The sequence below is a fragment of the Archocentrus centrarchus genome, chromosome 7 (genome assembly GCF_007364275.1).
Source record: "Archocentrus centrarchus isolate MPI-CPG fArcCen1 chromosome 7, fArcCen1, whole genome shotgun sequence".
Classification (NCBI taxonomy): domain Eukaryota; kingdom Metazoa; phylum Chordata; class Actinopteri; order Cichliformes; family Cichlidae; genus Archocentrus; species Archocentrus centrarchus.
Window position 1 is genome coordinate 20,254,568 of NC_044352.1, and position 24,574 is coordinate 20,279,141.

The window sequence follows — 24,574 nt, forward strand, 5'->3', positions numbered from 1 at the left end:
TGCTTGTGGGTAAAAAAAAAAAAAGCAGAGCTGAGATGTTCAGGTTTTCAATCAATAGACAGAAAATTCCAAAACTAATCATTGAAGTAATTTCTGAGGTAAAAACACGCTCATTCCAGCTTTTCAGATGTGAGCATGCATTCCTGTTAGACAAAAGAAGACATCCGATGATGTGTCTTTAGGCTTTAGGAAATTTTGATGGGCATATTTTTCTTGGTCAGTTGAGAACATCATCGGTAATGAAAATAATTGTGCTTTTCAGCACTAGTTTGATTAATCAAATATTTGAAGTGAATAAGTGTGGGAATCTGGTAAACATGTTTACAATAGCGCTATACCTTAATTATAATTAATGTATTCTTATATTTTGTCTCACATAAAGAGGCCAAAGGGGAGAAGTGTGTGGGCCTGACAAGAGTTCGAGGGAGGAGGGGAAAGAGAGGGAGAAAGAGCCGAGTACATCCATAAAGTCACTGAGGTATAATTAGCAAACTCAGATTTTTTTTTTTGTTACTGTGGGCTTTGTGTCAAAAGTGTAATAATTGTCAAGCCTTATTGAATACAGGACCAGTTTGGGTTGTTTGTGCAACTGTACACTCCCTATGTGTTGCATTTAAATGTATGCATTAACTGGATTCAGTAGAGCCTGTGTATATTCTAAAATGAGGTCAATATTGCTAAATATTTGTTTGTATCTTAGCATCTCATCGTGTATTGGAACTCCACATTGAAGCAGGCTGTGTTCATTTTAACCATAGGTCCACGTAGCCATGTCATGTATTCAATTCAAGTCAGTCCAAGTGGTCAATTCAAATAAAAACACAAAGGTTCTGTGCATGTTTATGACTGTACATGTCTATATTTAGCCTTCACCTTGACAAAACAACATGCAAGAACACAGAAAATGTAGGTATGGATATTTTAATAGCAATGGTCAACTCAAACTTCTCAGTATACGTCATCGCCCATCCCCAAAATGACTGTTTACATGTGGTGATTCTTTGACAAGATATCTCAGGTATGGCAGTGTAATTCTAGTAACATGTGAAATGTACAACAATGTAAGTAAAACACTGGACTTGTCCATTTTTCACCTTCCCAGTATCTTACATGATCTATATATATATATCCACTCGCACATATTAACATGCCCACTTACCCTCAGACACACATGCTCTCAACCACACACAATATCGTCAATAATGCACTCGGCAATTAAAATTTCATTACACAAAAGTGCCATCAATGAAATGCATCGTGACATGTTTCCTTGGAATGTTCAGATGCTTTGTTTTGTCTTGCCAAGTGATATTCAGTGTCATAATCAAAATGGGAGAGAAGAGTCAAGCATCTGTTTATTCAAATGGCCTTGCTTCAATCAGTATCGTCCCAATGCGGGCTGAGTGACAACAAGGATTTAATTCTTTTCAATTGGCGTAATTCACTTTGAAGCATAGGGGGAAGTATTTTACACTGATGAGTTGCAAAATACAGGCTGGCCATTCAAAGAGATTGTTGGAAAGCAGAGCAGAAATGTCGAAATAAATACTGTGCAGATAAAGACTGGAACACATTTGTCTCACCTTTGTTATCTTAATTAATGGCACCCTTAACACCATTATTGCAGTACAACAGTCAGACTTGTGGTGTTTCATTTATTCTAGTTCTCACAATGTCAGTTAAGAAATAATACATCATAATTCTTTAGATATTTCCGAGCCACAATGTAGAATTTTTATTTACACCTATATTGTACATATTCTGAAATTCACATTTGAATACAAAGGGCACCAGTAAATGATTGTTGGCACAGATTGACTTAATTCCATTTATCTCTGATTTTCACTCAAATTTTTTATTTTTTTTGTTATAGACTGCAATTCCATGGTGTCTTTATGCAGATATGATCGTGTGTGTGCTTGTTTGCATTCATGTATGTGCATATTTCTGTGTGTACACTGCATTTCTGTGTTTGTGCATTAATTTGCATACATACATGTTTGTATAAGTGTCAGTGTGTCTACATGTATGTTGATGGGTTTTTTTTTTCTCTCTGTCAGGATTAAAATTTAATCTGGGTAGATGAGGAAGCCAGAGAAGGTGCTGTACTTATTTGTGTTTCCTCCGTGGACCTTTCCTCCATCCAGCTGCACACACACCTCATCACCTACGTCCAAATGCAGAATCACACTGTTGGAGGCATAGTCGTAATTCTGATCAGCATCCTGAGCAATGGCGCTTGCTCTTACCTGTCACCGACAGAGGACATACACATTGACAATTAGAACAAGGAATAAACTTCACAAACAGCTGCTGGTGCCACCGCCTCATATGCAGCCAGAGCTTCTTGTAACAAAAAGTGTCGTGCGTTAGTCTCCACATTCATCACATGCTGATCTTTTTCTTTTTTTTAAGCATGGATTGTAGCCAGTTATTGCAGCCTGCCCTTCAAGGTTATAGGTATGACATAGCCTCCATCAATGATGCTACTTAAACACATGGATGGGACACTGACCTGTAACCTCAGGGGTGAACGCAGCTACTATGTCTTTCATTGATCAGTTGCACACGGGATTTGGGGGCAAAAGGTTGGGTGATGGAGATCTGCATGGTTGCGGAGACAAGCGGACTCACTGGGGATAACGTTTTATCTACAGGGAAACTGGCTCAGTCAAGAAACAGCATCACCATCCACATCATCTATTGACCTGTTGCTTATGATGCTGGGCCAGCTCAATATCCATGATATTGAGTGTCAATGCTTAAGCTAGACAGTTTCACATTTGCATGCCATGTGTGAGTTTGATATTATTGAGCAGGCAGCAGTGGATCTTTACTTGTTTGTTAACACATTTAATTGGATTTGTTCTGTGTGGACAAATACACATGCCTAGATTGAGTTACTGTTGTACAAGAAACAGGATTTGTCCATTTATGAGTATTACAGAAATGTATGAAGCATATATAAGTGCATTATTTAAACTTGCATGTAAGGCAAATATTAAGTATATGTCTTGCATTAAGAAATAACCTTCAGATTTTTCATATTAGAATTTCAGCAATATTAAAGTGGCTTCGGTGTTATTTAAAATGCACAGAACATCAGTACTCCTAAAAAAAAAAAGAAAAGAAAAGAAAAAGAAAAAAAAAAGAAACCCCTCTAAGTAGGATGTATCAATAATTCTGGTGTAGCAGCTCCAATCATCAGACATATGTCAGCCATCAGTGGCCTTATGTCTGGCTCAGTGTCCATCTACGGTGGGAGCACTCAATCTATGTCAGCAGCCAGACAAGCCACGCACATATCCATGACAGCCACAGAATATGATCTGCAACTCAACTACCGTCACGTCATTTCCATCACCGAGGCTCTTTCTCCCCAATGAGCATGCATCAATTTGAAAACAGTCAATCGCAGAGCAACACAGATCAAATTACTGTAACTGAAAAAATATGTTTGTCCAACCCTGCACTGCTCTGTTTTTCCCTTAACTGAACATGCTGTTCACCATCTATCCACCCCAGACTAGGATTGTATTACCTGAATAATATCTGTAGGTGGTCTTAAATGAGATGATATAGCATGCTGGTGACCAGTTGTTAAGCATGACCCTGTCCTTTCTAAACCAGATTGATTAAGGGAGCAGAGAAGCCAGTCTCTACAGGGTTTACAGCACAAAAGCCACTCAGTAAAACTAACTATAGCTATTGTTAGGCTACTACAAAAGTCTTGTTTCATTACATTAGATGCCCTGATAGAGTATATTTTCTAGTCCATCGGGGCATCCTACAGATATATTCTGATTTCCACTGGGGAATTTTCACATTTAGATTACTTAAAAAGCCTAAATATAAAAAGGTTTATTTTTGCTATCTCTATTCATTTTTTTTTCTAATTTGCAAGCATACAGTTCAAAAAACATAAAGGAACGCTGAGTATAGCATTAAGTCAATTAAACCTTTGGGATATTGATCTGGTCATTTTAGTAGCAGAGGGGGTTGTTAATCAGTTTCAGCTGCTTTGGTGTTTCTGAAATTAGGAACAGGTGTACTAGAGGGGCAAGAATGAGACAGCCCCAAAAATAGGAATGGTTTTACAGGTGGAGGACACTGACATTTTTTTCCTCCTCATCTTTTTGTTTGCATTTGACTAGGGTCAGTGTCACTACTGGTATCATCAGGTGATACCTGATGCACAGTCTCAAGAGCATGGAGGAGATTCCAAGCGACAGGCATTTACTCTTGAAGACCTGGACAGGGTCATAGAAGGTCCTTAACTATCAGCAGTATCTGCTCCTTTGTGAGAGGAACAGGATGAGCACTACCAGAACCCTACAAAATGACCTCCTGCAGGCCACTGGTGTGAATGTCTCTGATCAAATAATCAGAAACAGACTTGATGAGGGTGGCCTGAGGGCCCGACATCCTGTACTAAGCTTTGTGCTCACTGCTTGGCATCGTGGAGCGTGATTGGCATTTGCCATAGAATACCAGAACTGGGAGGTCCACCACTGGCACCCTGTGGTTTTCAGAGATTAGAGCAGGTTCACCCTGAGCACATATGACAGACATGAAAGCCTCTAGAGAAGCTGTGGAGAACATTATGCTGCCTGTAACATTGTTCAGCATGACCAGTTTGGTGGTGGGTCAGACCTCTGCAGGCTAGGCAACGGCACCTTGACTGCCATTAAGTATCAGTTTGAAATCCTCTGACCCATTGTTAGTTGATAATTTTCATTTCCATCAAATAATGTGGAATCATTTAATTCCTAACACATTACCCTGTCCATATCAGTATAGAAATGTGTTCCTTTTAATTTTTTCGCAGTGTATAATAAGAAAACTTAAGCTGTATTACAATATTTTTTATTTATTTAATTTAAAAAGTTAGCCTGCTCCTGTAATATTTACATTTTCCTACATCAGTGAAGCGTCATCTCAAACAGACCTAGTAACCAGGTTACTGTATACTTCATGTAAAGCTAACTGATTGTATCTTACATTATTTAAATTGTTATCTGTCAATATTAATGCTATCGTCTCTATATTCAGAGCAATACCAACAAAAGGAACTTCGTTTCTTCGCTACTTTTCTCACAAATATTTTTGATCATCGCTAGTCAAGACACATAAATGCCTAAAAAGATGAACATTTACAGCATTTATCAAACTTATATTAAGCATTTAGAGTGCAGGAAATTTCCTTTATTTTAAAATTAGAACAGTACTTTTTTTTTTTTAAAGTTTGGGGACCCTTGTACTAACCAGCCTGCCCAATTAGTTTAATTAAACATTTGGCATAATCTAGCCTTTTTTAGGCCCTCAGAAGACCATCTCTCAAACAACAACAACACCAATACGCTGTCATCTGTAAAGGTTAAATTGTTCTGCTTGACATATATAGTGACAGCCAACAACACATTTGTGTCATTGGTTGCTTCTGACAGCGATGCTGTTGTTGTGACTTCCTATTGATACCAGGGATATGTCATCCTCCTCATTATTTTGGCCAAACAGTGTAATGGAAAGATGCAGGGAGTTATTTTCCTCCCTCAGGCTGTCTCATATTTTAATGACTTTAATAAATGTGATTTCTTTTAATCTGTACAAGAGAAAAGCACTGATCACTCAGCATATATAATTTAAACAGTATATGATATTATGTGAATAGATGCTTCAGTTTATGTTTCTGTGCTTGAAGGAATAATACAACCCATCCAGTGATGCAGATACCAGACAGAGAGGCATGAGGGAGACGTGGTGGGATTAGGGCAGGAAGCCGACAGAAGAGATGGATACGGCTGGAGGACACAAACTGATCCTTGTGAAGCAGGCAACATACAATGCTGATCCTGGAGTTGGAAGGGTTGTGAGCCGTGAGGCAGGGGCCTCCAGGGCTTGCCTGTGGCTGTCTCTGTCTCCGCCTAGCCCTTTCATTATAGGGCCTCCAGTAAACACGCCTGGGAGCTGAGGGCCACAGGCGAGAAAGAAGGAGGAGGGAGGGGGTTGGTGTAAGGAGCAGCTGCAGTGTCATTTTCTATACAAGTGGAGCCGCAGCACAAAAGACAGACAAGGATAGACAAAATGAAGGGAGAGTGGAGAAAAACAAGGGCCAGAGAGTTGGGGGGGGGGGGGGGGGGGGGGGGGGCTAGAGTAACAGACTGATCAAGCGAGGCTATTTTGTGAGACCAGGGAGATGTGGGGGTATATGAAGTCTTGTTTTTATCTGTGGTGCTTTGCTCCACTGGTAATAAAACTGACAGGATTCATTCACTGTGATATACTGACCTCTTAGAGCGGAGACAATAGAAAAGTAGCTGTTAAACTTACCTAAGGGACTCCAGCACATGGCAGGAGGGTTTGGGAGGGGGTGGGGGGCATGTTGTGGAAATAGAATATTTATTGAATAGGTTTTCCCTCTCCTCTGGGAGCCCAGGGATTACATGGCAACAAGCGACTTAAGCACTGAACCGTACCTTAGATTGCTATTACCTGCCATTCTGTATTATATTCTGGGGTCTATGGCACCTGTGCACACTGTGACTTGTCTTAATTATTGTGTTTAATCAGGAGCATATAATAAGATTTTATTTAGAAAAAAAATAAATTGCTGTGCATCCAAGTCTTTGCCTCTTTGTCTCTTTCTGTGGGGGTTAATACAGGTACCAGTCATTATAGCAAGTGATGACATTTTAACATTACTGTATGAAATAACTTGACCTTTAACTGAGCTATTAAAAGAGTCTGTGTAAGGTGAAAATACAAGGGAGAGATTAAATGAGAGCTGAGATGGTATCTATTTGTCTACATTGCACATTGCATCAAGAAAGTTTAATATATGGATATGTACAGAGTGGAGTATTATAGAGCTGTAAATGAGTAGGTGAACAGCTCAGATACCAGTTAATGAGGGGAAAGGGGAGACATTCACTGGAGAAGGTATGCATGGTGTATTATAATCCTTCACAACATAAAGCATGCCAACATTAGCAGGGCCTGTCTTAATAGCATTTGCTACCAATCTGGAATATTAACTAGAATTCAATTCATATATCCTGGGTGGTGATTTGGTGATGGAGTGATATTAATACACTTGTAATAGTGCTGACAACAATGAGAAGGACTTTTAAAATGATTTTTGTTGAGCGAGACTGGATATATTGAATCTTTAAGTATCATAATATTATAATAGATATTTAATATATTTCCACATTTGGTTATCAATTTTGTTTGTTGTGTTGCAGCTGTGCAAATAATACGAGTGGCAGTTAATCAGCTGAGCAAGAAAAGTGCTGATCAAACTTCCACATCTACATTAGAGTTAAATTCTAAGTCAATTACAAACATGGAAGCAGCTGAAGTGTGACCCCCCCCCTTCAATCACAAATCCCTCGGCTCTGAAACGGTGTCATGCTGCAATGATTTGTGAAAGTTAGATTGAGGTGTGAGCAGGTAGGCTTTACAGGGAGGGGATTTATTGAAGGTAATAGGTATTGGATCTATAGGAATCCCATGGAAGCCTTGCCACAGTCAGCACATCCTCCTGAGATCATGCCACGTGACACACTCCAACAACCAATGCAGCATGTCAATTTTAAACATTATTAGCTGAGATAAAAGGGAAGCTATACAACTTCTATATTCCCAGAATATGGCATTACTGGCATTCAGAATTACTTAATAACCTGATTTTAAACAAGCATCTGCACTTGCTCAACCAGTGCATGAAGAGAGCTCGCAAAACCTGTTTCTTTCTCTCTCTCTCTCTCTCTCTCTCTCTCGCTCCCTCTCTTTCTCTAGTCGACCTTGATCACTTGTCAAGTAGAGACGTGTTGAGTGGGAGTCCATTGGTCATCATGCCTGATCTCATCCTGGCCTTCACCACCAGCCTCCCAGATGCATCGTCTACCAGCCCACTGTCTCCATACCTCCATTAAGTCATCTATCTTCCTCTGCTCCACCCCTGATCTTGCCATCAACTCACTTGTCTTGTTTCGCTCTCCCTTTCAGAGTCTTCAAGTGGACGTCTCAGCATGTCCCTGTCATGTCCAGCCTCTCGTGTTTCATTCATTCTCGCTGAATCTTTCTGAGATTATTCTCTTGGACTGGCTGCCTAACACAGCAGATAAGGTTATATGTTACCTTGTCCATTAGAAATGTAATAACACAAGTGGAAAGGAAAAAGAGGCAAATTTGTGGCAATGGCAAAGTCTTTCTTCTAAAAATAAATAAATAAAAACAGCAGGCAGAGAAAATATCCAATAAAGCTTCAGCACCTACGGCAATGGTAAAACAGGCTGTTTGATTCTATAGCCAGGAATGCAACCTGTCAAACACAGTGCCCTTTTAGTAAACCCTAGCCACTGACTGGCCTCAGGCACAATACCCGCCTGCCTCGGGGCTTCAATAACTCCAAACATGATCAGGCATTCTGCAGAATTTCATTTACACTCCATTTCCATCCACCAGCAGCTCTGTTTGGGTACGTCCCTGTTAGGTGAGCGCTCTATTTAACAGATCTGTTTAAAGAGGCCAGCTCACGGGTGTCAGATGGACCTGGGTGAGGTTAAATAATTGAGTTGAGTGAAAAGATAATTAATGGAGAATCAATGAACAAGCTGGGAAGGGGTTAGGAGAGGAAAGTATAGCGGGTGTTCAGGAGATCTCATCTAAGATGTATAAATTATTTAGCAGTCTAAAATGACTTGAATGACAATACGGGGCATTAGACAGGCAGCCTTAAACACATATTCAGCTTTGTGGTCTCGTGCATATACAACAATGCATCAAATATCAAACAGTTAATGATGAATTATTTTAAACATTTAATTTTACATCTAAAAAAAAGTACTGTCTAAATCATTCTACTTTTGTACAACTGTGTTGATAAACTAAACTGTGTGCATGAACCAGCACTGAGCTATGTGGATGAACAGTCCTTGATACACTATATGTCTAGAGAGTAACTTGGGAGCAGAGTGTATTTGCATTTAGAGTCCTTGATGAATGAATGAATGTGTAAAAAGAAACTTGAAGAATGTTTCCTGAATTTGGAGTTCTCTGATAAAATCCCTGTGATATATCCCACCTCTCCTCTCCTCTTCCCCCCATCAGCCCCTCTGTCTTTAATTAGTGTCTGGGGAATGAAGGAGTGGATGAGTGGACTGTCAATTTTACATTCATTATTTATTTAGCTGAGGTGTAAACTGGCTGGTCCACATTCTGACAGACATTTCTCTTGTGCTCTTTTGCACTTCTGTTTAGGCGATAATCAAGCTCTGTGTATGATACTTACTAATTAGACTGTTCCTTTCAGCGGCAGTGGCTGCATTCTGCCACTTGTCATTTAGCCAACACAAATACCTGTATCTGCAATTTTAGACTGTATAGCATGAATTTGCCTTAATGAGGAGAAAGATTGCCGTTTCATTCTTTGGCTGTCATGTTGCCACCTGCTAAGTGGAATGTGCTCTGAATCTGAAGAGCTCAATGTTACAGAGGTGAATATGAGTCAATGCTAAGACAGGATGGTCAGCAGTAATAAATAAATAATAAATAAAATCTATTGCATGGTCATGTGTGTGCATACATACAAATACATACTTATACACTGTTTCAGGCACTCTTTCATGCATGCACATCCTCACACACACACACACATACACACACACACACACACACACACACACACACACACACACACACACACACACACACACACACACACACACACACACACACACACACACACGTACTCACCAATCCATTCTTCCTCAAGTCTGCCCACATGCTTGTACCGTCACCTCCTCTCATTAGAACATGGTAGGTGAAGAAATAGATGCCAGGCAGTGGGCAGGTGAATTTGCCAGTGCTGGGCTCATAGTAGTTACCTACATTGGTCACCACATCATCAAACTTCAGTATTTCATTGCCTTCGTGCTGCTTGCGTAGCCCTGCGTAAAAGGCAATTTTGGGAGTGTAGAGTGAAGGAGAATAGCCACCTGGGCCTGGACCTGGCGGACCCTGTGGCCCTGGCTTGCCTGGCTCTCCAGGGGGTCCACGTGCTCCTGGAGGGCCAGGGATCCCTGGAGGCCCTCGTAGCCCAGACTTTATCTTCTTCCCAGAGTAATCCTGGGGAGGTGGAGACACAGCTGTCAGCTCCTGGCCTGGCTGAGATGTGGTGTAAGGATCACATACCATCCTGCAGCTTCCGAGCATTTCATAATGGCTCCCTGCATTTCCAGCATTCCCTCCTTTGGTTGTGTGGACCAGCAAGGGAATGGCCACCAAGAGTATTAGAACCATTGCTACACCTACAGCAGCTCCAATAACGCGTTTCCTGCGGCTGAGCCGTGAAGCGGCCAGCGTCAGGAAGTCTTCTTCCCCCTTGGCTGGAATAGTGCCGGCCAGGATGAAGCCTCTCAAAGAACCAGTATGATATGCAAAGGTGAAGAGGGATACAGGGAGGACTGGGGAGAAACAGCGTATCACTGAGGCAAGTATGAATGAGAGCAGAAAATGGCAGACAGCCACAAAGGAAAAAACCAGGAGAGAAAATCCAAGTGAAATTAAAAATGTCCAGGGTTCAAAACATTTAAAGGGCTATATGATTCAAAGGATAAAAACTTTTCACACCACAAAATACAAATATCTTGATGTTTCAGATTTGTGGTGACACGGTACAAAAAACATAATTCAATTGATTAAGTCTGCTTTGTCTTTTTCTGATTTCTCCTGCAGTCCTGCAGTTCTGTTCAATTTTCAGCATCAAGCAGAAACCATATCTGGCAGTGAGACGGTAATTGTGAAAGCGGATCTTAATTAGAAGTATGCTGAAGTGAGAGCTGGTGCCAAATTCAGCTCACTGAAGAGGGAGTAGAGGTTTGTTTGTTTTGTTGGATGAAGAATATTCTACAGTTTATAGGATTTTTTTTTTCAAAGAAAAATCTTCTTTTGAATCCTCCCTCCAACACAGTGGATTTCACTTCATTTGTATATCTCACTTAATGCCATGGCTGCAAGTGAAAAAAGTTCATCAAAGATCTTTTCTTGACACAATCATCCTATGACCTCCAACTTTTATCTGTTCACATTAAAAAGATGTTTTTCAGGAAGCCAAAAACAATTTTGTTGACTTAGGTGGGCATTTGAAAGATTCCTCTTCTGGCTATTGCTGGATCTAAAAAGAATGGTAAAAAGAGCAGAGACACTCAACAGCTGATTTGTTCTGACTTACAATAATTTAACTGGAGCACAGCATTAAAAGAAAAAAAAAGTAAAACAATTAAAATAAAAATAAAGTGATAGAACTAAAATGATCATTTTAAAATAAATGTGGGAATAGTGTTTTCTAGAAATAAGCCAAATAGTTATGCACATTTTTTTAAAATAGATTTTTATGTGCATTTATTCACACAAAATATATAGTTATCTGTAACGAGTCTCTGGTTAAATGTGAACTGCTAAATACAACTGAAAAATAAAACTCACCAGCGACTCTTTATAATCCCTTAATTTCGGGGGGACAAAGTCTTTGTGCCTCAGTGTACTTCACGCGTTCCATCAAATGACTGAAGGACTTTGGACCGCTACGGTGCCAAAAGCAGAGCTGGAGAGCCGACGGGCGCGCGGGAGGTGCCCGGAAAGTGAGTTTCTTAATCAGACCGTAATCCCCTCTTTTCTTTCCAGGTTAAAAAAAAAAAAAAAAAAAAAAAAAAAAAAATGAAGACTTAAAGATACAAACTTCGGAGGAATTTAAACCCAGAAAATATCTGCTTGAGCACTTTTTAAGCAATTCCAAACGAAAAGCGCACGCCAGTCTGACGCTCCTAGCCAGCGTGTCAGTTTACTGTATCGCCCTTCGCAGCGCTTCGTCCATGGGCAGTCCTAGTCTACACCTGTTAGATTTCTCCCTCTCTCTCTCTCTCTCTCTCTCTCTCTCTCTCTCTCTCTCGCTCGCTCGCTTTCTCGCTCTCTCTTTTTTCCTAAAACGGATATTTATTTATGAATTTCTTGTTAGTCTTCTTTTCTTTTTTTTTTTTTGCTCTACATAAAAAAAATATATTATCATTATTATTATGTTATTATTTTATTATTGTTGTTGCTGTTGTTTATATTATCACTATGGTGCATTCATTTACCTGTAAAATGATGCAAATGTGGACTAAACTACACTGATTGTTCCATCTGTATCTTGCCAGCCTGACATTCACCTGTTGTTAGAGGCAAACTCTTTGCAAGCAAAATGTTTGATAGAGTGTTGCAAAAGGAAAGCAGATGTTTTCATCTTCTGTGTGCCAGGCGAGGGAGGACAGAGGATGGTGACTAAGTAAAAGCTGCCTCGGCATGATGTGTGAGGAATGGAGAAGAGACACTAAATGTTCCCCAGACCATTGTCTGTGTGTGTGACTCGCATCCCACTGCTATAAAGCCTCATTAGTGAGACACCCTGCCCCAGACATTGTGCTGCTCTTTTTCTTTTACCTAAAATCTCACACACAAGCACATACAATGCCTGCAGTTTGGTGTTGACACATGTGCATCCTAGCAGACATACAGAGAGATACACAGACAAAGAGCTTTTACACCGAAAGCCATGGTTCGCATCCTTGTGTCAGCATTTCCTACAATTTTAGTTACCGCAGCATCACTTTCACTGGTGATCACATTTAATTTCAGAAACATCTTGGGCAGATTTTTAGTTCATATCATCATTTCCTTGGAGTCTTGTGTCACCTGTCTGACAGGCACAATCGCACATCTGCGAGTTTAAAGTTTAATGGCCGAAGCAGTGGCAGCAAGGGGAATAGGGCTACATTCAGTATTGATGACTCCCTTTTCATCAACCCCCACCTCCTCGACCCCGCTCTCCTCAAATACGATGACCACTGTCTGGTAATGTAGAGATCATCACCTCATCCCCCCGGACATGGATAGATGGATAATCACCAAGTTTTAAGGTGGCTTTCTAAAGATGGTTTGGATTTGGTGGGAAATTGGTGGAGGGTTGGAAAGGTTTGGGGAGCGATAGCATACAATATTTCCGTTGGGAAATGATGGTGTAGCTGAGCAGCACAGGGACGAGTTAAATGCTGTGTCAGTCCCAGTTTGCAGGTCAGTCAGTCTGGCCCACTAGAACAGTGCTCAGAGCTCCTAAGCAGCATGGGGAAGATAATCATTGCCAACAGTCAGAGGCAATATGCTCAGGATTGGATTTTTAAAGCCTGTTAAAATATTACTGAGGTGATTAATATTGAAATATGTGCATGTCTTTCAGCTGTCTGTTCCCTCTCTCCCTATTCTCTTCTTGATTCATTCCTCTTACTATTCACGCTCACCTAAAATTTCAATATTATGCATTATGTTAATGAAATTTGTCTTCATTTTATTCAGTGCAATTGCTTTATCATGTTTCCTGTTCTGCGTTCACTGTGACTCACACAGAATCAACTGACACCAGTAGCAAAAGGGCCATAGGAAAATAAGTACTGGGCTTTTTGAGTTATTAGTTTGTTTAATAATTAATTTCATATATTATGATACACCAAGAATAAATCGCGGCCTTTTGTGCACACGCCTGCATAATCCGAGCACTAGTTTTTCTCTCCACTCCTCTGTGTAAATAAGAAAGAGCGAAGCAGAAACTTATTTACAGCCACATTACTCACGTTATATTTCTCTTCTGCTGTGGCTGTTTTGTCGGCATAGTTTCTTAAAGACATACTAATTCTTCAGTGCAGCAATACACAGCACTTATTAAATACTTTGGCTTTTACACAAACTGAATCTTTCTTGCACACAGACTAGTAATCAGAGGAGCTACCTCAGCTATCACAGTAATATATGTCCAAAATTCCATACAGGTATGTTGCATACAACATATGACACATTTTGCTTTGAGGGGACCGGTGCATAAAGTGCAACCAACACATACTGAGGATCGGTTCTTTCACGAATAATGACATATTGTCCCCAAGAGGCACATAGCTGTCGGAGGGCTATCATTCCCAGGGGAAACACCTTTCACGTTTTCTATAGTGAACACTGGCAGGTATTCAACTATCAAGGTCCTGTTCTTTGCTATGTAGACTGTACTTTAGTGAATCAATTTAGAGGTCATTAGGGTCATAAAGGTCTGGGATAAGTGTCAAACTGCACAGCTGAGAAAAAAAAGATGTATAGAGAGACGTGAAAAGTAACATACATCAGTAATATACATGTAACACTTTATTTGGCCTGTCCCTTGAAAATATGGCTATAGTTGGATGTGCGGTGTACTGTAGTAAAAGGAAAGGGAATGGAGGTCTTGCAGTTAAAAAAGATATGTCACAATAGCTATCTTTACTAAGATCATTAAAAAAAAACAAACAAAATATATATATATATATATATATATATATATATATATATATATATATATATATATATATATATATATATATATATATATATATATGGAAACCTTTAGTTACCTTATTGTTTACCTGAGAGTGTGTGTTGTAGTGTATTGTCAGTGTAGACTTGTAAGCATAGCACATGAGTGTGGATGTGCCTACATCCTGGTGCTCTGCTGTTTCATTAGGCTCTGATTATGGGGCCTGATGCAGAGTGACAGTGTGCAGATTGAGTTGCACAGCCACTCTAATTCTCTCTATTAATAACAACCCTCCACACTGCCGTCCTGAACCACATTTATTAATCACAATTTGTCATCTGTCCGATGCTCCACCCTCTCCTTCTCCCTTTTCGCTTACCCTCCCTCTCTTTATTTGTGTTCTCCTCCAGCCTCCCTCCCAGCAGGGCCAGTTATCCCTTGCACCTCTCCACCTCCACCTCCTCCCACCCTCTATACCAGCTCCGTTCGCCATCAACTCAGAGACATGGCCCAGCATACAGAGGGATGTGTTCACTCTCCCCGCTCACACACACACTCTCTCACTCACTTTAACTGCACTCTGGATTGAGTGTGATTAATCAAAAGCTCTCCAGCTTTAATTGGCCAAAATAACAGTTAACGGCTTGGATTGTGTGGACTGTTTTAGTAACAATTTACTGAAGATTATAATAAATTACAATAAAGCAAACCTCAATTTGCAATTAGCAAGTAGTTACACAGCAAATTTAGAAGTGTTAATTCAACTCCTAGGGAGTTGAATTCAACACTTTCAAAGTGTCTATATTGGTCCACTCTAGATCGAGTTAAAATAACACTTTTGAAAGTGTTAAACAGTTAACACCGTGATAGAGTTAAAACAACACTCTCAATAGTTGAAATCTAACACACATCAGTGTTGAATTTACCTAACACCAGTGTGTAGTGTCAAAAGTTAACACCATATATCTGTTAATTTAACACTGAATAAGGTTTAAAATATATCAACTCAATGGAAAGTGTTAAATCAAAATCTGGATTTTCAAAATACTACTGGTAGTCAATTAATAATCCCAAATTCACTTCCAAAAACAAAAGATGCCACTTGAATTTACAAAGAAAACCACACAAGTTGCAGTTTGAATCCACCTGTATTTTAAACAAGCACACCACATAAAACACTGGCTTTGCAATAGCTACAACAGAACTCATAGAATATGGCAGTGTGGCACAATGTATGTTTTTTCACACATTTCATTAGAAAACTGCTTGTCATAGGGTCTGTAATAAACCAAGTCCTTAACTGGAAACACAGAAAATGAATCTGCTCTCTCACTGATACAGTATGCATTGAAATGATCATCAAAATAAAGAGTGTCCACTCTGCAAGACAAAATGAAAGCTTGCTCATCATGTACAATGATGTTGGTGACTTTTCTGAAAATAGGAATTTCTGTTTTTGTTCCAGTACAAACAAACATACCAATCTGATATTCGGTTCCAAAGTTTTTCACCCAATTAGTGGTTGACACTTCACAGTATGTGCTTACATTAAAAGCAGAACTTAAAACCTCACCTCCGTCCAAGCTATTAATAATTTTTGTCTTCACTGGACCACACTCGAATCTCTGAAAATCAAAATTCTCCCAGTGGTAAGCTAGCTGTCTCTGGTGTTGCTTAACCAATGCTTTTGTGATATTTTTGAAATTTTTCACTGATCTTTTAAAAAAATTATGTTTGGCCTCAAATCTCATGCACCATACATGAAGGAGTGGACCTATTTTTCTAATACATCGTGGATAATGTAGCATAAAATGATGCTTTGGAAGCAATCTTTTCTGTGGAAACAAAGATCTAAATAGCTTGTGGTGGTCCTTAATTAAGTGCTTCAAATAGTAAGTCATACCATTAGTTACAATGGGTGAAAACACAATATTCACAATCTGTATCAAGAGGAGCAGCAGATTCCAGTAACAGTTATTTCTTTCCAATACATCACCAAAAATAAGAGGAGCATTTCTCACAAGACACCAAGACTGAATTGCATTTAGTCCAAGATCCTTGCTAACCTCATCCATTTTCAACCCACTTGGCCTATTTTTTCTCTCAATATAACCATAGTTGAAACTTTGAATCCTCTGTGACAACGATTCCAAAGAAAGATACTTCTGGTTGACAAGGTACTGAAAGACAAGTTTGAGTTCGTACTGTACTACACCTTCAAGTAAATCGTGCATTATGTCAACTGCATAGTTGTCAGAGGTGTGGAAAAAATGCAATGTATTGAGTAAGCATGTCTTTTTGACACCAAATGTTGAATCCAACATAGGATTTTCTTGTAGAGCTGCACAATGTTCTACATGGATTTGTTTTGTACGAAAAATCATACCAGGGTCATCTTCAGTAAAGACAGACTGTGACTCATCCTTACTTGTCAAACAAAATCTACAGAAATACGTAGCACTGAAGGACTCAACAAAACCAAACAGTCCGTGTAAACCAAGGTTGTCACCTGTTACTTGTATAACAGAACCAAGCAATGGTGAGTCTGAGAAAGGCACCTCAATTCCTTGAGTTTCAAGAATTTTAAGATCATCAACAAGAGGCTTTAGGATGTCATCAAAGCCATAAGTTTTCAGGTCTTGTGAGTGAAAAAGAGTCACAACATGTATATTCATCAACACAGAATTATATTTTGGGGGAAGGTTTCTCAAAATAAAGTAAATACAACCAAGTTTGTGAATTCCTTTCTTTGAACCTAAAGGGTTTGCTGTCTCAAACTCATCAAAATAGAGTTGAATCTGTAGAACATGTTTTTTCTGGGAAAACAAAATGTTACTTTTGAAGTATGAACCATCACATATGTCTTTATAAATGCCTTCTTCGTGAAGATTGGCTTTCAAAAAACTTTCACATAATTCAGCATTCCTGAACATAGACTTAAGAGTTCCTAGAATGGGCGTATACACAAATTTATCTGTTACAGGGACCTGACTGTAAAGTCCTGTTGTTTGATCTCTGCGAACATCAAACCGCACCCCAAGAACATACTCAACAGGTTCAACAATTTCCCACTTTTCCTCAAAGAACTTCTGTCTTTTGACTCGAGTATTTAAGGTTGAAAAGGGATTTTTTAGTCGATCAAAACATTTTTCAATTTTCTTTTCCAAATCTGTGCCTTGAATTTCTGAAGTGCAGCCAAGAACTGCCTCTCTTACATCCCTATGAATGTCATTAACAAGTTCCTCCATAGAACCCACCATTGCTTGGACTGTGCTCTCAGCAACACCACATGCTTGCAACTGTGCAACAACAGAGGAACACATATTTAACATATGATTGTTGTCAGTAGAGGGCTGAGTAGTTACAGGAGAGTTTGTACTGACTGCCTGTGAAGTTGAGGGCTCACCAACTTCATTCAGAGTGTCCACATTGTCAGCAGTATAAGTCAAAGCAGCATCTCTATGGAAATGAACAAGATGCTTTTTAAAACCTGAATATGTGCAAAACGATAAACAACATCCCAACTGTCCACATTTTAAACGTAACGTCTTTCCAGGATATAGACCATGGTGGAGTCTTAAATGCTGACAAAGCAATGCAGAACTTTTGTGGTGTGCTTTACAGACATAACAAAGAAACATATTTGCATCCAAGGATATTTATCACCTCAAGTGTCGTGCAAAAATCTTGCTCTTAGTTCCCTGACTCTGGGACTTTCCTTGGCATGTCCCACATCAATGTTAAAAACTGTGGTTTGGATGAACGTATAGAAGTTATAGAGGGATTCATGGTAGTTGACGCTGAAGATGAAGTGTGCCTTGAAGAGCTCATCGAAAGCTGCCAAGGAGGTCTGTGCCTTGCAAGGGACGGCCTTGTGATCAATGATGATGTAGTATCTTTGGATGCTGCTCTTGTTTTCACCAACACACAGGAGGAAGGGCTGTCCCGGTTCCACACCAGCAAGGAAGGTTTCGACACTGGCTCCCATCTTTGACAAAATGTATAGAAGAGGAATGATAGGAATCCATGAAATATAGCACAGCTACATTCAAATAGCTAACAAAGCCAATAAGAAAGTGCTTCAACACAAGAAGTAGGATCATCAGAATAACCACATAAATACAGTATGATTTGCATACCTGCAGATATCTCACAACATGGTCCACAGCTTGACATGAGCTGATTTTGGCACTCTTCTTGTGGCCTTTGGAGGTAGGTGGAAGCAAGTGAAGCAACAGTAGAATGCTTGACAGGTCACTGTCCCAGCCTAGGGGAAACACAGGTAAAAGACACATTCAAATGATACATAACTGATATTTTAAAGAGTGAGCCAAACTAACCAGACCCACCTGTGTCGTGCTGCGAATACAAGAGCTCTTCAATGTGCTCATTAGAAGTCAGTTTTCTGCACTCTGTCAGGATCCTAGGTTTGAAAAAAGTAGGCCATTTTGCCAAAAATCTGCCCGACACCTCCTCTCCAAACATCATGGTGAAGTCCTGGTCAATCTACAGAAGAATGTGCATCTTTATACTATTTCATGTTGAAAGTGTATACTTTGAGTGATGATTCACTTAATAATAATAATATTAATAATAAGTTGTTTGTCTTACCAAGCCAGTGATGTTAAGGAATCGTGGGAAGACATCCAAGACTGTTGAAGAGCACTGTTGATCTTGAACCAGTGTTTGACGATACTGAAATGTGGCCCTCATCTTCTCTTTGACTGCCGATTCATCAGTTGAATATTTCAAAAAGGATATCGCTTCACGACACTCCTCACCAAGCAGCTGCTTATCGGTGCAGGAAACCTCTCTCTTTCTCTTTGGACTATCTTGATAGGCTGTGCTGGTGGAGGATCTCCGGGACTGAGCTGCCGAGTTGCGCTGAACAGTTTTTATTCTCCAAGCCAAGTAGCCAGATCCACTCTGTTGGTCATAGAAGTGTTCCTGTGATAGTAAAAATACAAAATTGTAGAGCAAATTCAGAATATATTACTACTGCATAAACTGACATAAAAGACTTTCATTTAAAAACTTACATATCCATTGTCTGAATATGGATCTTTGAGGCTGGGAAATAGAGAGATGATGCCCAAAGCATATTTAGTTCTCACAGAGACTGGTGGGATCATCCTGAAAGATAAATATGACATAACTACAACAATTCTATCAGGATTTAAAGGGGACAAATTCTACTGTTATTTGCTTCAATGAGTTTTAGTCTCTCTCAAATTGTCAGTTTTTATGTCATGCTTTAGCCATTTGATGTTTATTTCCATTATAGGATATATTAAAGAAATTGCTTTACTGATATGCAATGTCCTAAACTGAATGTGCTCTTTTAAACATTTTTAAAGTATAAATATGAATATTGATGTCTTACCCATGAATTTCAACCATGTTGGCCACAAGGAGGTTTACCAAACGTCTTCTTGTGCCATCCGTCAGTGATCGCAGTTTATCGTATTCATCCAAAATAACCTGTCCACCTGGTTTAACCTGGAGAGCATTTCTCACCATCTACAAGATTAAGCATCACATAGTCAGAAATTTCATCAATCTTTATCAACATCAAATTCAACAAACAACCCACAGTTTAACAGCAAAATTCTTTGTGCCTGATGTTTTACATCATTTGTTACAAAAGCTGCACACCTCTTTTGCTGCTTCCCGTTCAGCATGTGTTCTCGTCCCTCCGTTTGTGTGAACAATCACTGTGGCATCAGATGAGTCAGAAGATGCTAGCAAGGAGTCTCCAGAAACTGACACAGATGAATTGTCTGACATGGTTGACTCCAGCGAAGTAGATGATAAATCATGTTGAAGCACAACTGGAAACAGTGGAAAAAAAATGTATACAGCAAATGGATAAAATTTGTTCTAAATACTTTATTTTTCTAAATTCGTGACCTACTCCTTCCTCAACAAGGCTGAGCCTCACCTGTTGACTTCTCAGTTGTCACCCTAACAGTAAGGTTCCCTGCTTGCAAAAGATCCTCAAACACATCTGCATCAACTTCTGTCCCTGATTCATCTGTCAAGTGTAGCTCAGTCTCAAGAGCAAGACCTAGCTTCACAATGACTGATAAAAATATTATATTTAGAGCAATGGAAAAACTTTTTATAGCACGGTTTTATAGCAAATAGTCCATTTACACAAACATTCTGTACTATATGAAAACTGATGCCAACCTTTCTGAAGAAATGTGCTGAAGTCATCATAACCATCTTCAGTCTCAGCTACTTTGACATACTTCTGCGTTTCTCCAAATCTCACCTTCACCAACATGATGTACTAATGAAGAAAAAAAGAAAAGGCAACCAAATGTGCCATTATTTACAGTATATTCACCGTGAATGTGTAGAGACAGAAACATTTTTGCTTTGCTTTACTCACATGAAATCGACTGCGGAAATGCTTCTTTGATTCTCATATGCACAAGTCATGCCAACCAGTCCCCACCTAAATAATGGGAGCCAGCACCAAGGTTATAATAGTTTTGGATTTTACATTATAGTTAGGTTTTAGTTAGTTTTTACTTTTTGTTCTCCAATTCAGTTAGTTGTAATTAGTTTTCAGAGTGGTTTTGATCATTTTTATTAGTTTTTATTTTTGGTTTAATGCTTAGTTTTAATTAGTTTTAGTATTTTCATACTTAAACAGGTGCAAGATTCAAGGCGTACAAGTGAGGTACTGTTACTGAATTGTCCTCGCTGCTTTTTAAAAACATCCTTGCAATGCCATTACGCCATGTAAAAGAAACTGCATTGTAAAAATGTTTAAATGAACAGCAAGTGTGTAACCCTGCAATGTAAACAACAGTGCAAGCGGAAGTAAACTACTGGATTCCGCTACGAATTATGGGTAATGGCGCGAGGTCAGGAATGTCGTCATGACGACTAACAGCACCAACACCCATAAATAAAGAGTTTGACAATATAACATCACTTGAAGGTATAAACATGACAGTGACGTTATTTTTTTATATGCATGGAGAGCTGCAGCATTGAGTAAAGTTATAAAAACTCACCAGCATTTCAGACCTTTATTACCCATGGCAGCAGGTGATGGCGGGAGGGTATGCGACCCTGTTGCCAGCTCCGCTAACAAGCTAAAGTTAAAACTTTTTTTTTAATTTAGCCCAAAACTTAGAAAATGATAAATAAATAAACTACTCCTGCCGATTAAAAGCTCCGGGTTTAGCGCAGGACTTGGTGTGGCGGCCCGGTGTGTTTTTTCTCTAGGAACCCTCCAGCTATTCTTCCAGCAGCAACATACCACCGGCCTCTCATAGCTTTTCTGATTTTAGCACCTGTCCATCGACAAGCAGGAGCTCAAGCCCCGGGTCCAGCACAGGCACTCTACCCCCTCGATACATTATGCCATATTAAAGCCAAGACCGTCAAGAAAACGACACCACAGCTAAATATGTTAACTCAGATGGCCTTCAGATTTTCTAAGTTTTAATGTTCAGCTAACCCGACACCTCATGCTACACCAGTTTGGCTAGCTTTAACCTCTCACAAAAAATTGCAGTTGTACATATATACCGTGATATCCAAACGCATATACTTACGTTAAGCAAACTATGTATTAATCAATAAACTTGCGCAAAGGGAAAATGAATGCAGCCATAAAAAATATCATGCAAAAACTTACCTTTTCACGATGTAAGCTCCAGACTGCATGAGACTGCTGCTGTCCCCGCTCTTGAACAAACACGTCACAGATACGTTGAAATTCTGGGAGCAACTCTGTCAGGTGTTGATTTTAAACTTAACACCAGATAGAGTTACTTAAATTTAACTCCCTGGAATGACACCAACTCTTTTGGGAAACTAACACTTATATCGTTGACTAGACTAAACAAGTGTTGAATTAACACTGTATTTTTAACAGACAACAACAACACTTGAAATCTAACACTTCTAATTTTGCTGTGTACGATGCACATTGCTGGACTTGCAACACATCTAAACCTTGTACAGTGTAATGCATCATTATAAGGATGTTCAGCCATTCAGTGAGATAGCATGCAATGGCCTTTTGGAACGCATTGATTCTTTTTAGCATTAATCCCAGCCATCTGAAATTTCTATTTACACAAATACTGGCGTTTAATCAATATGTATGCTGGGGATATGCAAAATGTATTATTGCATTATAAGTGCGAAAACATCCTCATAACTAAAATCGCGTTTCTGCTCATGTCTCATTCAAATAGCCCTTGACCCCACGAAGAAAGATGATTTATGAGTCAGCTGGTCCCCTAGGTCTTGCTCTGCCATTCCAATTTTCATGCTAAGGTTACGCTCATTATATTGACACTTTTAGGATATTCATTTACACTGAACTCCAATTTTACCACACACAAGAACTTTTCTCCTAGTTCGTTTCTCCAGGAGTTACAGCCGTGTGAAATCAGTCTGATTGTTCACTGCCGCAGATCTAAAAAAGCAATGCCTCCACTGCTGTGCAGCAGTGTTCTTCTAATTACAGCACAACCAAACCATCCCTCCACTCCTCAGCACTACCCTCCACCACCCTCCAGAACCAAGGTCCCTCTCCTGTTTTCTTTGAGCAGAACCGGTGTTTGGGGGAAACAGAGGCGATTTTCATGTGCAAATGTCAGTCAGTCAGTCAGCTCCCAGCAATCACAGCCCCGTCTTCTCCAGAGATCGGGGCTTGAGACACAGCCTGAATAATTTAGCAGCTCTGTGCCAGTGTGCTTTAGGGTCGCAACCTTCTAAAGTGATGACAGAAAGACGTTGGCTGACTTCCCCTCCCATTCACTCCCATTACCACTTATTTACCGTTCATGATTCCAGGCAGACAAAGCAAAAGGGCCACACTGGGGAAGAAAAATCATTGGCACTGTATAAACTGTGTCATAAAGCGAAGCACAACCAAACAATGACATTTTCAGAGCATCCCCAAGTCGGAGGCGATCCCCTTCTGTGTTACACTGTGAAATAAACACACGCCACACACATGATCACCCAAGCCAGCAGTCACAGACAAAAGAGATGATGGACACACACAAAAAGAAAAGGTCGAGAAGTGACACACAGCAGGGACAGATGTCAGAGCAAAAACCTTACCGGTGTATAGGTGTGCATTAAGATTCAGATGGTAAAAGGAAAAAAAAAAAACTCAAATCTTTTATTTGAGGGGAGGAGAGATTACAGTGATTTTCAAGGTATGACAGAAGAAAGAACAAAGAAATAGAGGGCAGGTTGAAAGAAATTGATCCGTCCATCTGTACAGACACATTCTACATTTCTATCATTCAGAGGGAGACAGACAGCACTTGGTCTGACAAGGGTGGTCATCACTCGACTGCAGCTGAGCTGTGATAGCAGCATGACGAGGATGGATAGGCTCTCCAGTTATTCCAACCAAAATACATGCTGTCAGAGATATATCATATATTTACCCACTCCATATTTTTTTCATTTATGTCCTTTACATGCTTTGGTTACAGTTTTGTGTGGCCCATATGCAACATTTACTTTCATATGCATCTCATCCTCTCATCCCTTTTTGTCCTGAGTTTATGTCTACTGACAAATTGTGCATTGGTCTGCTGTGTTTATAACAGTACACATGTTGAAATCCAAGACACAGACAAGCAAACCATCCTCAAACTCTTAATGCTTCCACAGGAAGATAGTGAACTCAAGCAGCAGTGAAATGCATGTTAGTGATACAGTGGGACGTTCCCTTGGAGATGTCAACTGTGATAGCCTATTAGACCAGTTGCTGAGATGTGGGATTGCTAGAAAAAAAAAAAACACTGGGAGGTATGAACAACATTTCCTACTTTTCCATAACCCCCCACCACCCAAATCTGTTGTCATGCACTGTTGAAATACTGTCAGTCAAGTTAAACGTTCTGCATTTACAGGCAGCTTAAAATGTTTGTGTGGCCACGTGGTTTGACCTCATGTCATGGGAATGCTTCACAAGGGCAAGCACAGGGGAAGGGAGGACAGGAGAGATCCCTCTGAATTATTGAGAGTGATTATTTGGTGATTTATGGCTGGTGGCTGTCAGGTACGATATGACAAACTGTGCCAAGCAAGAATTACACTTTCTCATTTCTCCAGTGTCTATTTATCTGCCTTTCTCTCCCTGACCACCCTTCTGCTATTGAACACTTATCCTACCAGCTCCTCTGTCCTTGTACTGCTGAGTTT

At 39.8% G+C, this 24,574-nt stretch overlaps 2 protein-coding genes across 5 annotated transcripts; both read right to left on the reverse strand.

Annotated features, from left to right (window-relative positions):
• Positions 1–927: 927 nt before the first annotated feature.
• c1ql4a (complement component 1, q subcomponent-like 4) lies at positions 928–10,586 on the reverse strand. The gene is made up of 2 exons (XM_030734035.1): positions 9,760–10,586; positions 928–2,249 (listed from the first exon to the last, which is right to left on the reverse strand). The coding sequence occupies exons 1-2, from the start codon at positions 10,303–10,305 to the stop codon at positions 2,070–2,072; spliced, it is 726 nt and encodes a 241-aa protein (XP_030589895.1). The 5' UTR covers positions 10,306–10,586; the 3' UTR covers positions 928–2,069.
• Positions 10,587–15,519: 4,933 nt separating this feature from the next.
• LOC115782519 (uncharacterized) lies at positions 15,520–22,657 on the reverse strand. Of its 4 annotated transcripts, none has more exons than XM_030732717.1 (11): positions 22,035–22,657; positions 20,772–20,837; positions 20,567–20,669; positions 20,316–20,456; positions 20,030–20,205; positions 19,758–19,894; positions 19,414–19,507; positions 18,986–19,321; positions 18,724–18,880; positions 18,514–18,641; positions 15,520–18,362 (listed from the first exon to the last, which is right to left on the reverse strand). In XM_030732717.1, the coding sequence occupies exons 3-11, from the start codon at positions 20,661–20,663 to the stop codon at positions 18,042–18,044; spliced, it is 1,587 nt and encodes a 528-aa protein (XP_030588577.1). In that variant the 5' UTR covers positions 20,664–20,669; positions 20,772–20,837; positions 22,035–22,657; the 3' UTR covers positions 15,520–18,041. The 4 variants fall into 4 exon arrangements, with proteins under 4 accessions (XP_030588577.1, XP_030588578.1, XP_030588579.1 ...); XM_030732718.1 differs by lacking the exon at positions 22,035–22,657 and adding an exon at positions 21,031–22,026; XM_030732719.1 differs by lacking the exon at positions 20,772–20,837.
• Between the last annotated feature and the right edge of the window lie 1,917 nt (positions 22,658–24,574).